The sequence below is a fragment of the Amblyomma maculatum genome, chromosome 3, assembly GCF_055883805.1.
Source record: "Amblyomma maculatum isolate TAMU_Amacu chromosome 3, ASM5588380v1, whole genome shotgun sequence".
In the NCBI taxonomy this organism is placed as follows: Eukaryota; Metazoa; Arthropoda; class Arachnida; order Ixodida; family Ixodidae; genus Amblyomma; species Amblyomma maculatum.
The window spans coordinates 1,389,861-1,405,620 of record NC_139346.1 but is presented as its reverse complement, the minus strand read 5'-3'; the positions used below and the strand labels follow the sequence as shown (position 1 = coordinate 1,405,620).

At 47.0% G+C, this 15,760-nt stretch overlaps 1 protein-coding gene across 4 annotated transcripts in view; it reads left to right on the top strand.

The window, feature by feature from the left end:
- Positions 1–15,133, top strand: part of LOC146194092 (tRNA pseudouridine synthase-like 1) — a 168,484-nt gene extending 153,351 nt beyond the window's left edge. For 3 of the 4 annotated variants that reach the window (XM_084597247.1, XM_084597245.1, XM_084597246.1), the window contains 3 exons: positions 4,836–5,070; positions 14,267–14,444; positions 14,944–15,133. In XM_084597247.1, the coding sequence (XP_084453373.1) occupies positions 4,836–5,070; positions 14,267–14,444; positions 14,944–15,077 (547 nt within the window). In that variant the 3' untranslated portion in view covers positions 15,078–15,133. The remainder of the gene's footprint in view (positions 1–4,835; positions 5,071–14,266; positions 14,445–14,943) is intronic. The other variant, XM_084597248.1, reaches the window with a different exon arrangement.
- Positions 15,134–15,760: the final 627 nt, after the last annotated feature.

Below are 15,760 nucleotides of genomic sequence, written 5' to 3'. Positions count from 1 at the left end.
AAATTGGCGATGAAGCGGCGGTAGTACGTGCAGAGACCCAGGAAGCATTTCAAACTTCTCTTGTTTGCAGGAACGGGAAATTTGGCGACAGCAGCAGTCTTGTCGGGGTCTGGCCTAACGCCTGCGGCACTCACAAGGTGACCAAGAAACTTCAACTCTTTGTAGCCAAAGTGGCACTTCTCGGGCTTGAGCGTCAAGTCAGCTGACCGGAGGGCATCTAATACTGCGCGCAGGCGTTCGAGGTGTTCTTCAAAGGTTTCAGAGAATACGACAACGTCGTCGAGATAGACTAAGCAGATTTGCCATTTGAGTCCGGCGAGGACGGTGTCCATCATGCACTGAAAAGTTGCCGGCGCTGAACATAGGCCAAAAGGCAGCACTTTGAACTCGTACAGTCCATCTGGGGTGACAAAAGCTGTTTTTTCGCGGTCCCGCTCATCAACCTCAATCTGCCAGTACCCACTCTTCAAGTCAATGGAGGAGAAGTACTGGGCGCGACGAAGCTTGTCGAGCGAATCGTCGATACGGGGCAGTGGGTAGACGTCTTTTTTAGTGATGGCATTCAGCTTTCGATAATCGACACAGAAGCGAAGGGTCCCATCTTTTTTCTTTACCAGCACGACAGGGGATGACCACGGGCTGTTGGATGGTTGTATGACACCATCACAAAGCATCTCCTGAACTTGTGTCTGAATCGCTTCACGTTCCGTCGTTGAGATACGGTACGGCTGCTGGCGGATAGGGCGGGCGTCGTCAGGAGTAATGATGCGGTGCTTCACGAGAGGCGTTTGCCGTACTTTCGATGAGGACGCAAAGCAAGAGCTGAACTCTAGTAGGAGGGCACGTAGCTCACGATTCTGTGTGTCCGAGAGATCCGGACTAATATCAAGACGGTCAAGTGGGGGCTGCACAGTGCTAACAGCCCCAAACGTAAAATATTCGGAAACATCCTCTAAGGAGTCAGCAAACACGATGGCAGTAGCACGAAAAAGATTCCGGGGTTCGTTGGGGAAGTTAGTCACCAGGAGATCAGACCGGCTGTCGCGGAGGTGGATGAGGCTGCGCGCTGTACAGATGCCGTGGGTGAGCAAAAGTGACTGGTTGCCTTCCGCGACCGCATGCCCGTCACGCAGTTCGTCGCAAGTAACAGTCACAAAAACACTGGCGCGTGGCGGAATCGAAACGCTCTCGGCGGAAATTCGAAGGGCGGCGCAGCGTTGGCGATTCTTGACGTCAGTATCAGCAGCTTTCTCGGTTGAAAATGTCACTGTGCGCTTTCGGAGGTCGATAATAGCTCCATACTCCCGGAGAAAATCCACCCCAAGGATAACGTCACGGGAGCAGTCAGGTATAACAAGGCAGCTTACAATAAACGTGGAGCTGCGAATTTGAACTCGTGCCGTGCACAGGCCACTAGGAGTTACGACATGTCCGCCAGCGGTGCGAATCTGCGTGCCCGACCATGGTGTCATGACTTTTTTTAGAAGCGCTGCTAGCTTCCCGCTTATAATCGAAAAATCCGCGCCAGTGTCCACCAATGCGCTAACCTTATGGCCGTCGAGAAGCACGGGTATGTCCAGCGAGAGTCGATGTTCATGCGTAGGAACTGTCGTCGGTGCCGTAAAATCCAGATCGCTCCTTGTCAGGGGGTCTTCGTCACGTCGATTGCAAGCGGCCTCGCCCCCGGAAGTAGCTGTCTTTAGTTTTCCCGGTGGGGACTTGGCGAGCGTCACTGCGCCGTCCAGGATGGCCCGCGCTGCGGCGATGGTCGGCGTGGGGACGTGGATCGTGACTGCCGCTGAGAAGTTGGCGCCATGCGCTGCTGCGCTAAGTAGCTTCAATCTCCCGGGGTCTTTGGCCTATTGGAGGGCGACGCTTGTCGATGGGAAATCCGTGAAGTCCAATGTGTCGATAGGGGCACTGGCGATAGAGATGACCTGGCTCCCCGCAATGGAAGCACAGGCGCTGGCGATTTGGGGTGCGCCACAGGTCCGCCTTCCGCTGGGGTGGTCGTCGGTTGTCGACGAACGGCTCAGTGTGTGCGGAATACAGTGAGCCTTGATCGGGTGGCGGTAATGACGCCGAAGCAGTGGCAGGCGTCGCGCCATATCTGCACAAGTTGGACGCAGGTAATCCGTGGGGAAAGGTTGTGGATCAGCGGACGCTACCGAGGGCTTCAACGCTTGAAGCTCTTCGCGGACAATGCTAGCTACAGAGCCGACCATCGGCTGTGGAGCACCGAAAAGCTTCTGGAGCTCTTCGCGTACAACTGAGCTGATGATGTCGCGTAGGTTCGGGGTAGCCCCGAAGACCGAAAACGACTCCACAACCGAAGCGGCGACCACCGGCCTGTCGTAAGTGGTAGACCGCTGCTGGAGCATCCTCTCTATTGTGACAGCTTCCGAAAGAAACTCAGCAACAGTCCTTGGTGGATTACGCACGAGGCCAGCGAACAGTTGCTTTTTAATACCGTGCATAAGGTGGCGCACCTTTTTGTCTTCGGTCATTGCCGGGTCAGAACGTCGGAAGAGCCGGGTCATGTCCTCCACATACATGGTCACAGTCTCATTTGGCATCTGTATACGAGACTGTAGAGCCCTTTCTGCGCGTTCTCGCCGATCCGCGCTGGTATAGGTCTCACGAATTCGTCGGCAGAACTCACGCCATGATGTTAGGGCGTCTTCTCGGTTCTCGTACCAAGTACGAGCGCCATCTTCCAGGCTGAAGAAGACATTTCGAAGCTTGGCGGCGTCGTCCCACTGATTAAACGAGGCGACCTGTTCAAATTGGATAAGCCAGTCTTCGACGTCTTCGCTCTGACTGCCGTGGAAGGGCTGAGGCAGTCGTGGATTTTGCAGGGTGTAGTAAGTTGGAGCTCCTTGCATAGCCGGTCGAGGGGCGCCTGCGGTGTTGAACTCCAACAGGCCGTGCTCAGGTGGTAGGCCTAGGTTCCTCCGGGTAGCGCGGTGAACAGGAGTGTCGATTGGCACAGGACCTGAATCCTGGGTATGCGGAGGAGTTCGGGACATATACTGGGATCGATACCTTGCGCCGACATCAAAATATGTCACGGACAACAGGGCTAGATGTGACTAAGACGACGGGACGAAGCTCAACCAGCAGGCAAAGTTCCGCACACAGCACGCGAGACAACTTCGGCGTCCTTTTCTGCCAGGTGCCACCTAAAAACATCTGGGACACCAGGTGGCAATAGTGAGAGACCGGGAAGCGTGGCGTGACATGGTCCATAGGGTCACGAAGAGTCGGACACGACTGAACGCCTGAACTGTACTGAATGGACCAAGGACACTTCCTTGCGGTACACCTAACGTAACATCTGAGAGAGGTGAGGAATAATGATTAACAACTGTGAATTGCTGGCGATTAGAAAGGAAGTTGCGAATCCATGACAAAGTTAGAGAGTCTAAGCTAAGAGCAGAAATCTTCAATATTAGACGACAGTGTGCTACGCGATCAAATGCTTTTGAGAAGTCAAGAAAGGCGCAGTCAGTTTGTAAGTTGTTGTTCATATTGGAATGAAGGTTAGTAGTGAATTCGAAAATCTGTGACTCGCAAGAAAAGCCTTTTCTAAAGCCATGTTGATTGGGAAAGAAGAAATTATTAGATTCCAGGTGACCATAAATATTAGATGCAGTAATGTGCTCAAGCATCTTGCAGCAGATGCATGTTAGTGAAATGGGGCGGTAGTTTTCGTGGGAGTGTTTATTGCCACTTTTGTAAACTGGTACCACTTTTGCTATCTTCCAATCGTCAGGGAGCATGCCCGTTAATAATGATTGCCGAAATATATGAAGTAAGAGGGTACTAGACACAGAAATAGTGTTTTTTAATATTTTGGAATTGATCTCATCAATGCCACTTGAAGAGGATACCTTAAGGCTAGTGATCAAATGGACTATGCCATCTAATGTAATGTCAATCGGAGCCATATACGGGTAGTCAAAATCAGATACGTGGGGAACATTAGAACTGTCTTCTGTAGTGAATACTGATGTAAAAAAAGAGTTAAATACTTTTGGACAGTCAACATCAGAGTAAGGAATGTTATTGATGTCGTGTATGGAAATGTCATCATTCATGCTACGCTGACCTATTATCTTCCAGAATTTTCTCGGATTATTCTTTAGCAGAGAAGGAAGGTCTTGTGAAAAATATTTAGCACAAAGAACAGAGCAGTATGTTTTCAGGTAGTTTTTATACTTACTCCAAGCAATCGGAGAATTCACGCGTTTTGCATTTTGGTACAGCCGTTTTTTCTTATTCCTCATTCGATTATGATTTTTTGTAAACCAAGGGTTTGATTTATCATTTGTTATAGTGACCAGGGGAACATGGTTTTGCACCAAGCTTGCCAGCTTCTCTCTAAATAGCACCTTGATATAGCTAAAAGTGTATTTGTATGACTCATCATATTCCTTACTCTACTGCTTTTCCATAACAAATGCAAAAATTCAGTGTTTCTATGATATGAAGATTTAGCCATTTATTATTGTGTAAGTGTGACAATGTCATGAAATGTGTAATCATTTTTTTTTCGTGCCCCCGAGTGCAATCTACCATCTCACTATATCATATTTATAAACATGGATCTGACACTAGCCTTCGGCTATGGATCTGCTAAACAGTGTATGTTTGAAAAGTGTAACAATCAATAAAGAATGAATGAATGAATGAATGCTGGCTCCCACTGCTGTCCAAATATTTGTTTGCCAACTCTTTTTCACCTTGTGCGTTTTGTGTGAACGATCCTTGCGTACAGGCAACTGAGGACTTTCTTAGCACACCGCTTAACCACACCATTTATCTCTACGAAGGGCTCTGGAGCTGGACCGGGCACATGAGGTGATGGAGCTTCTGAGTGGCGAGCATGACTTCCGATCCTTCAAAGGGTCCAGCCGCTCAGACCAGGATGAAGTGCGCAGCACGGTGCGCGATGTGACCGATTTCCGGCTACTGCCAGCCGCACAGCCGGCCGACAGTGACCCTCTGTACGACCAGCTGGACCTCTGGGAGTTCCGCATCTGCTCCCGCTCCTTCCTCTATCGACAGGTATGTGAAAGAGGCTGGCATCCGACCAAAACCAACTTTCAAATGGGTTTAAATAAAATAGTCATTGGCTGAATAGGAGCAGGGAACATAGTTTATAGGTTTGTTTAGAAGCGAAAGCTTCGCTACACCGGTAGTTCGAGCCATCGGATATGCACGGTTTTCACCTTGAGGGAGATTTAGAGGTCAGACTTCTGTGTTAAGCCTGCTGGTCACCATGTGCCTTTGGGGCATAGTCACGTAGGCCACCAAGTGGCCCGTGACCACTGTCAAGGTTGTGGGGTTATGAGGAGGCAGCATTCCACCCCACTCCCATTCCACTCCGCAGATGCAGTGTCCTCATTAGCGACCCATGGAGGGAACAAGGGCAAGGACGGGAATGACACAGCGCTAATACTCGAATGCTATTTACTGCACTTGCAAATAAATACAGAGCATGCTGGCTAGCTATACATCAACAAGGTTTTCCTTGGAAGGGCAAGGCTACGTAAGAAAGACTTCCGACTCACCGGCTGGGGAATGGGGGTGCGACTTTGGTGGCAGACATTTGCACACGCCGTGAATATGGTGGCCGGAATCTCCCGCACGCGTCGCATTCATCGAACAAGGCCATACCATGGCATTTTTCATGGGAGGCGGCGAGAGCATACGCTATTTACCAGTAGCTTTGCTGTTGGGAGCCAGAAGATGGGCGTTCGTGCATGACGCATCCTCCCGTGTGCGCCGTGTACGTACTCCGTGCCCGCTATTCCCCTGAATTTGCCAGGAGAAGCACCAGAAATTGACCATTCGCATTGCCGGCTGGATCTAGAAGGCCTGTGTCATCTTCTCGCGGGAACCCGCGTAGACCTCTCGATGGCGCACCCAACACTGGTTCTCCTTCCCCTAAGGGGAAGTCTTTACCTCCTCTCCCAGCCAGCGCTGCCACTACGCTCGCTGGGGTGGCGGTGATCGGCCGCAGCAAAGGGGGAGGCTTCATACTGCACCAGCCAAAAGACGAGACACAGCAAAGAGGAGGACAGGACAAGGCTTTGCTGTGTCTCGTCTTTTGGCTGGTGCAGTATGAACCCATACCAACGTGCCCAGTCGTCAACCTTGTTGAAAGGGGGAGGCAACTGGTTTCCCAAATTCCTCCGTCCTTAAATGTTCACCTATGGTTGTCTTGAGCTGCTCCTTGGATGAAATTCACGAGGTACACATGAGGCTTGCGATGATCGCAGGCCAACTCGCACAGGCAAGATGCCAATACGATCCAAAAGTTGGTGCCCTCTGACGAGCAGCAGGGTGAAAGGGCCTCTCCGTCGGCATAATAAAACTTGCAAATAATATAGGGCATGACGGCTAGTTATACATCAACAAGGTTTTCCTTGGAAGGGCAAAGCTACGTAAGAAGGACTTCTGACTCACCAGCTGGGTAATGGGGGTGCGACTTCAGCGGTGGAGATTTGCACGCGCCGGGAATATAGCAGCCCGGACCTACCGTGCATGCCACATTCTTCAGACAAAGCCATGCCACGGCGGCTGCTGCAGGAGGTTACGAGAGCGTGCGGCATTTACCAGTCGCTTTACTGTCTGAAACCAGAAGATGGGCGGTCGGGCACGACGGGTCCTCTCGTGTGAGCTGCGTACTCCTTGCCTGCTGTCCCCCGGAATTTGACGGGAGAGGCGGCGGGAGTCACCCACTCGCATTGCTGGCTGGATCCAGAAGCTCTCTCGTCGTCTTCTCGGGACTAGTGGGAACCTGCGTAGACATCTTGATGGTGCACCCATCGCTGAGTCTCCTTCCCCTAAGGGGAGGTATTTACCTCCTCTCCGAGCCAGTACTGCCACGATGCTCTCTGGGGTGGTGGTAATCGACCGCGGCGAAGGGGGAGGCAACTGGTTTTCCACCATGTAATTTTGGGGCAGTCACATAGGCCGTGACCACTGTCAAGGTCAAGGTCACGTGAGGTGACGTCAGGTATGCACAGTTTTCACCTTGAAGGAAATTTAGAGGTCGCACTTCTGTGTATCCTGTTGTTTGCCACGTCACCTTGGGGCATAGTCACATAGGCCACCAACTGGCCCATAGCCATTGTCAAGGTCACGTGAGATGTGGAAGTAGTGGGCACTAGAGAGGCAATACATATATAAATACGAGCCCCCCAGCTCCTGTCTAGGTTGCAACACTGCGCGAGATGGAGAAGGACAAACACCCTGCTAATGAGGCCCTGGAAAGGCGGCATGCTGAAGGCACCGATAAAGATTGGGCTTTACGTTTGGAGAAATGCACGTGTTTAATCCAAGCTTGGCAGTGAGTGTAGACATGTACATGTAGCTTCCCTCCAAGGTTAACCAAAGTTAAACCACTAGCTGATTTATTATTCTTTTTGTGTTGTGATGCGCAAGGCATTGCTGCACGTGACATTTGCATACAACCAATAAATAATTTATAAATGGATTTCTTTTCTAACCTGTTTCAGTTACAACAGAGTGATGACTGTGATGCGAGTCCAGTTGAGGTCTAGTAAAAGCAATTACTAGGTTCCACTGGATAGGTTCCACAGCATTAAAATGACGAATGCACAGAGAGGACGAGCCTATCTGTATTTATGTTTGTCCTTTTCTATCTGTGCATTCGTCTTTGTTAGCCCTGTGGGGCCTTTTCTGTCTAGTTTAGGTCATGTGAGGAATGAAAAAATTGCAATATAATTCTTCCTCAGTCGTTTTAATTCGCCACAATGTTGAAGCCAGCCTGCATCAAGAACAAGAATCACAGCAAGCAGAAAGCAACATTTATATCTTTGCTTTTTCCATGTGAGTAGACTTTCATGGCATCACTGCCATTGCTTGGCTGCTGAAACTACATAACAGGTCAGAAAGAAAAACTTAATTGTAGGCGAAAACCACGTGGTAATCCATATGTCGTATCTTATGCATTCGAGCACAAACCGAGGTGGCAGTCCAAGCTCAGAAGGGTGGCTAGTTGGTGCAAGTCCGACATTTTTCGAAAGTGCTATGACAACATGGACGGAGAGGAAACAGACAGGGACCAGTGCTACTTCCAACTGTTCATTTCGTAAAATCACAAGGGCTATATACAGTCCATAAGTGCTTCAAGGACATGGCAAAAGTCTGCACGTGCACGATAACAAAGTGTAGCTGCTGAAACTGATGGAAACAAAGACATGTGCAAGATTAGGTCGATACACTAAGGAATGCAAGTTCTTTTCTTTGACAATGAAATTGAAGCTGTGCTAACATAGGTGATTCCCAGAGATGCTATTTTCTGGGCTTCTATAATCTCTCAGCTGAATTGGTCCCTACTACGCCCGATGATATGGCACTTATTTAACAATGGAGCACAGTTACGCCACTTACTGCAGTGAATGGCTAGGTTGCTTCTGGAAGAATTCCTAACATTATTGTTGTGCTGGCGTAGCCGGTTGTTGAGATAACAACCTGTTTGTCTAATATACTTTTTGTCGCATGATGGAGGGATGCAATCGACAATTCAATCTGTACGCTGTCTGTTTGGTGCTGTTTATTGTTTAATGCTACATGCTTGTTTGAATGAAGGGTAGGGCTGCGTCAGCTTACAAAGCTTGTTTAGCTTATGAGGGGCCATAAACACGGCTTGCTTTCTGCACTGTCTTTTTTAAGTTGTGGGAAACACTGTGCTTGTAAAGGAGCACACCCATCTTCTTCTTTTCTCTAGATTTCTGTGCGTTTTCTGGACGAGTGCTAAGATTCCTAAGGATGCATTCTGCTACCGAGACCTGGAGTGGAACAGGGTAGCCGGCGGCGGATAATCAGTTCACTTGTTTCTGGAAACTAATGGGCATGCAGTGGTGGCAAGATTTTGTCAAGGCATTTTTGAAGCAAAGTGCAATGACTCTATGCTTCAAAGGCTCAAAGGTTTTTAATGTTTTTAAGATTTGTGGATGACTTTTTAGTGTTTATTGACTGTGACCGGAACTCCCTTCAGCATGAAGTTAGCCAGATTGTAGCAGCCTTCCAGAATAATCTCGGGCCACTAAAACTAACCCATAAACTACCATCTGACGGGGAAATACGATTTCTTGACATTAACTTTTCAGTCGCCAACACCCACATTTGCTGGAGCTACGAACCTCGAGGCAGTAAGTCCCTCTTAGTTTTCCACTCCGCCCACTCTAAGCTGGTAAAGCTTGGAGTCATTGCACTTTGCTTCAGAAACGCCTTGACAAAATCTTGCCACCAATGCATGCCCATTAGTTTCCAGAAACAAGTGAACTGATTATCCGCCACATGCTATCCTGTTCCACTCCAGGTCTCGGTTGCAGAACGCATCCTTAGGAACCTTAGCGCTTGTCCGGAAAACGCACAGAAATCTAGAGAAAGGAACAAGGTGGGTGTGCTCCCTTACAAGCACAGTATTTTCCACAACTTAAAAAAGATAGCGCAGAAAGCAAATGTTTGCCATGTTTATGGCCCCTCATAAGCTAAACAAGCTTTGTAAGCTGACGCAGCCCTACTCTTCATACAAAGAAGCATGTAGCATTAAACACTAAACAGTGTACGTGGACTGTGTAGATTGCATTGTCTATTGCATCCCTCTATCTTGTTGTAAAAATTATGTTGGACAAACAGGTTGTTATCTCAACGACCGGCTATGCTAGCTCAACAATAATGTTAGGAATTCTTCCGGAAGCAACCTAGCCATTGACTGCAGTAAGTGGGGTAACTGTGCTCTATTGTTAAATCAGTGCCATATCATCGGGTGTAGTCGGGACCAACTCACCATAGAGATTATAGAAGCCCAGAAAATAGCATCACTGGGAATCACCTATGTTAGCGCACCTTCGATTTCATTGTCAAAGAAAAGAACTTGCATTCCTTAGTGTATCGACCTAGTTTTGCAAGTCTTTGTTTCCATCAGTTCCGGCAGCTACACTTTGTTATCGCGCACGTGCAGACTATTGCCATGTCTTTGAAGCGTTTGTGGACTGTATATAGCACTTGTGGTTTCACGAAATAAGGTAGCGCTTGTCCGTTTCTTCTCTATGTTGTTTTAGTGCTTTCGAAAAATGTCAAAGTTCCAAGCAACGTGTGCTTGATTTTGCACACATGAAGACTATTTTTTCACGTTTATTTTCTCAAAAGTGGGTATGGAGGCCCCAAGCTTTCAGACAGACCTCCTGTTTCAAAGGTGACTTATGGCAGAAACATTTGCCAGAATGTTGGATGGAGCCAGCAATTGACTGAGGCCTGGAGCCATTTACAAGGCAGCGGCAGATGTTCGTTGCTGAGTAGGATGGGTAGAAAATCAGAATGCAGAAAAAGGTTTCAGGAAATAGATACCTCCTAGAGGTGTCACTGCAACAATCAATATGTAGCATTTTGCAACTAACGATCAAAGCCCTAGTTTTATATAAAGGTTGTATTACACATAGGTAAATAATCCTGTCTATTTCTCTGGAGAAAACAAGCGTTATACAGTAAAAGCTCGTTAATTCGACATCGACGGGACCGTGAAATTATCCGACTGTCAAATTATCGAATGAAATAAAAAAAAAGGACTATGAAATGAGCCCCTGGATGACATACCTTTATTTGGTAAAGAAGTTAGTTATCACCATCTGTTTTTTCGGGCGAATTTGACCGGCGACAATAGCGCTAATCACTGCCAGATGCTCCATGGCATGCGCACCATTGGTAATCTGTTCGCAGAATTCTTCCAGAACGGACAGTGCTTCTTCGGCTTCTTTAGCCGTGCGCTTCGACGGCAGGGGCAGCTGTTCACAATCATCTTCTGATGAATCATCATTGCCGATACTTTTAACTTCCTGAATTATGTCGTCCTCAGTCAGCTGTCCGGCGACTGCGATGCCATCATCGATGGTGATGTAATCAGCAAGCCGCCGTCTGCAGTCTTTTCCTCTTAGCATTGAAGCTTTCACTGTCGAACGCCTCCAAGATGCTCTTTTCATTTTTGACATACGTGGCCAAGGTTGTCCTCTTCACTCCATACTTGTTTATCACGTCTTGGCGTGAAACGCTGTCCTTGATCACCTTCAATATTTGCACTTTTGTGGCCAGGTCCTTCGCTTCATACTTCGGCCGCTTTGCTGGTGCCATCGCAGCAGCACTCAGCGTCAAGATGCGCAGGCACAGCACTCTATACACACACGCAGCACAGTAAACACATAGGCGAAGCGTGACCGTAGATGCAAAAAGCACGTGGCGACGACACACGCTGAGGCGAAGCTCGACGACTCCACTGCGCGAAGTTAGGGCTAGGAAAGAACGAACTTTTGGCTGACCTCGTTCCCCTCGCGTGATTCTGCTAATGGCAATGACAGTGCGGATGGCATACTCTGCCTTTTTTTTTTTCCTCAGCTTCACGCTAGCGCCGCTCTTGGCCGTGTTTTTTTTTTTTTACCCCTTCCGCAGTGAAATGCGAAATGGCTCGCTACGGGGCTACGGAGCTACATCTAATTAACCGACGCACAGCAAAATTTAGTCAAATTAACGAGCGTTTGGCCCCATGGACTCCTATGTATAATTGGAGGGACCTCGCGTGCACGTCGAATTAACCGATTTGCCGAATTTACGGGGGTCGAATTAACGAGCTTTCACTGTACAAATTGGCCGATAATTTGTGGCTTCATTCCTGTTTCCAACCCTAAATATTACAACGGCTCTTGCTCCATACTCTTAGGAAACATAGCTGATTCTGCTGCCAAGTTAAGACTAATAAGTTAATTTACCTAGTTTACTGGCTTTATTTGAATGTTGTCAAAATGTGTTTTCAACATAAAAAATTGTAAAGGTTCAACTATCCTTGAGCCAAGTTTCACGAGTATTAGCCACAAGCTGCAGCCATTGCTTCCGCTTCGATCTTGGCAGTGGTTTAGTCTGCCTTCTTCTGTCTCGGCAGCCTGCCTGGCATGGCTGCGGTCTGTCTTTAGTGGGGTGGAGTTTGTGTATTGCATATTTACTTAGGTGAAATGAAGGAGCGACGCAGATGGAACTTCGTTGACATTATGGTGCTCAGTGAACAGTGTGAGAGCGTTTTGCAATTGAAACTTGATGAAGGCAATGATGTTTACTGCACAGGGCAAGACTATGTTGCAGTTATAAGCGATGCATGATCGGCTGCAGTGATACCATGTATAGTGCTCTCATGCTTGGGCACGACGTTGAAGATGACGATGTTTGCTGTGCAACATGAGGTAAAACAACATGCAGCATGCGAATATGTGGTGCCATCTGTGAAATGCATGAAGTAGTATGTCCACTCATAATGCAAAACTCGAAAATTTGAGCAGTGGACCTAACACTAATGGAGTATATGTACTTCATTTTCATCTGTTGGGCAAAGAGAGATGATTTCAGGGCTACTGGTGCCCATTGTGGTTAAAGGGTCTATGAAAAGCCAAGCTGGAAATAATAGCACACAAAGGAAAACGGGATGAGCGATTGGACACGGACCAGCGCTGTCAACTGAGATCTTATTGCTTGTCCCGTCTTCCTTTGTGCGCTATTATTTCCTGCTTAGAATGAATCACCAACATGCCCAAACCTATTCTCTGCTCAACCATGAAAAGTTGTTCACTAGAATTATAAAATATGCAGTCTCTGCAACACAAAAATGTTTAACCTAGTTTCTTTAGCACTGAACACATGGGTGACTGAAAATGATGCTCCTCCTTTTCTCCCTGCAAGAAAAAAAAGAAGAAAACAAATCGCCCCATCATGTCTAACCTGGGAGCGGGTTATAAAATATGCAGTCTCTGCAACACAAAAATGTTTAACCTAGTTTCTTTAGCACTGAACACATGGGTGACTGAAAATGATGCTCCTCCTTTTCTCCCTGCAAGAAAAAAAAAGAAGAAAACAAATCGCCCCATCATGTCTAACCTGGGAGCGGGTGCGCGCGGCGATGTGCCATCGCCAGGACCAAAATTATTTGCAAATTATCAGCTCCACGTAAAGCTTTCAAATCTGACTTGAGTACTCACAATAACCACCTCTCTGAACTGCTTGCATTAGAATTTTACCCCAGGTAGCATTTCAGGGGCCCTTCAAATTGTTGATTTGAAACATTGGTAAAATGATCAGCAAAAGCATTACCACTTAGGTCAATCACTGTTGCCTCTGTCTAGTACAATATTGATGGTTTTCTGAATCACATCTGGCTGTTTTTGGCTTACTTCATATACAGATTAACATGGTAGCTTTCTGAGCTTGCCTTTGCGTAGCACTTAGCTTATTTCCAAAAGCTTTAAATTATTTAGTTTTCTTCTGTTCATAAGTGAAGAAATTGAAAGTTCTTTCTTTATTGGTTTCGAATGCTGCTGCCTTTTTAGGACACTTTATTCTTAAGGAGGCTAACGAAAAGGGTTCTACCTAAGTTGAGGAGAACACAGAGGGCTATGGAACGAAAAATGGTAGGGGTAAGATTAAGGCATGGGAAACGTGCAGAGTGGGTCAGAGAAATAACTTGAGGTAATGACATCCTAGTGGAAATCAAGAAGAATAATGGGCATGGGCAGGGCATGTAATTTGTAGAGAGGACGACCGATAATCGCTTAGGGTAACAAATTGAATCGATTCCAAGGGATGGAAAGCATAGCAGGGGGCGGCAGAAAGTTAGGTGAGTGGATGAGATTAAGAAATTTGGAGGGGTCAAGTGGATGCAACTCGCACAGGACCAGGTTAATTGGAGGAAAATGGGAGAGGCCTTCGCCCTGCAGTGGGTATAGTCTGGCTGATGAGGATAATTGTTCTTAATTCTAAATGTGCTGTAAAGACCTATGTAGATATTTCTGGAACACTGGAGTATGCTTTGTCAACAGGAGTTTGAATATTCTCTGGACTAGTATTGTTTTTAAATTACTTCAGTGCTTTGCTTGAAATATGTAAAAACATCGTTGAGTTCTTGGCCTCAATTTGCTTTTCTGATATAGGTCATAAAAATAGGGCAGTGTTCACTGATGTAAATGTCTGGACCAAACCCCTTCAAGCGACTTTACTACCTCTGTACTAATGAATTTCGCTTGTCTTCATTTTATCCCCGACAAGTTATGATGTTGGTGACTTCTTGCCAAGTGTTCTCAATGACCTTCATGTCTTCAGAAGGCTAGAATAATGTGATGTGTGCTTTGGTTTCTTTTTGCCTGTTTCTTTAATTACTGTTCTGGCCCTACAAGCTGGAGCATTGTAAATGGCCCAGGTACGTCGCATGGTGAGTGTGGTGCTGCACGCTGCGTCTCCCCATGTTCCTGGGGCTGACTGCCTGGCCCTGGTGCGCAGTCTGCTAGCCAACCCAAGCAAGGAGGCCTGGCCCGGCGGAGTGAGGGTGGTGCCTGCCTGCGGACTCTACCTGGCACAGGTCCACTATGACCCAGCACGTGAGTCAAGCATGATTGGCCAGTTGTTTGTGTAAGGTTTGGCCAAAGAACCAGCCATAACTGCGCTGCATGCCACACTTGGCCTTATGGCACTCCCAGAGCCAGCAGCTGGTCCGAGGCATGACTGCTAAAAAAACGTAAAAAGGTACAGTGAACGCAAGAGTCCTAGTCGGAAAAGCCTCAAAATATTTTCGATTTCACAGCAGAGTGGTTTTTCGCAGTAGACAAGAGAAATTTCTGTAGTAAGATGTCTGGTTACAACAGGAAAGTACAACCGATTGTAGGCAAAGTACTACGAAACTACAGAATACTGGCATTACGACACAACTACTGGGATGTTTGTGACATCTTACTTCTTAGTGCTGTTGCTGTGAGGTGGCTTACAACATGCTTTTTCATTAACTTTTTAAGTAGTAGCATGCTTTGATGCCTAAGTGCATCAGATTAGAGTGGTGTAGCATGACTTGCATGTGCTATGCATTCTGGTGCTCTTCCGCAGACCTGATTGGAGATGCGGAGATGCCAGAAGACGTGGCTGAATTTTACCGGACCAAGCCAGTGGCAGCCATAGAGAATGAAGATGAAAACAGGGACGAGGGTGATGACTACCGGAGTGAGCAAGCTTTGTCCTGAAACCGTGTGGCAGTATTGTCACACATGTAATAAAGCAATGTGTTTTAGGCCATGCACAGCTTTGTACATATTCTATTGATCTTATTTGTGATGATGTAGACATTTTAGTTATTTCCTAATTTTTTTTTTCGTTTGTCTCTCACCTTTTATTGTTTTCGTTTCTTTGAACCGCTTATGAGGTGTTACTCATCCAGGTCATTTATATATTAACTTTGTGTGATTTTTTCCTAAATTATTTTTTGCAGCATTACAGCTTTTTTGTATATGTATGTATCATTGACCTACTGTTTTTTCTTATTCTATGTTTATTCTTGCACTGTGCTACGTGCACAAACATTTTCCCCCTGCAATGGCCGTTGGGCACAGTAAGTATATGAATAACTAAATAAAATGGATCGAGCTCTCATTTCGCAATGCTTTCACAATATTCCTCTTTCGAATGGACGTGTCATATTTCGCAATCTGTTCTAGGATGCAGGGTAGAACGAGAGAAAGAAGATGGCTTCACAGCATGAAAGAGCACTGAACAAGATTTGAGCGGAAGCTTCAGTTCACAAGCCGAGCTAGCATTTCGACATGTCGGCTTGTCTTTGTCTGTGACGAAGACAAGTGGACAAAGATAAGTCCTCTTTTCGAAACGTTGCCTCGGATTACGAACTGAGGTTCCCTCTCTACTCTTGTTC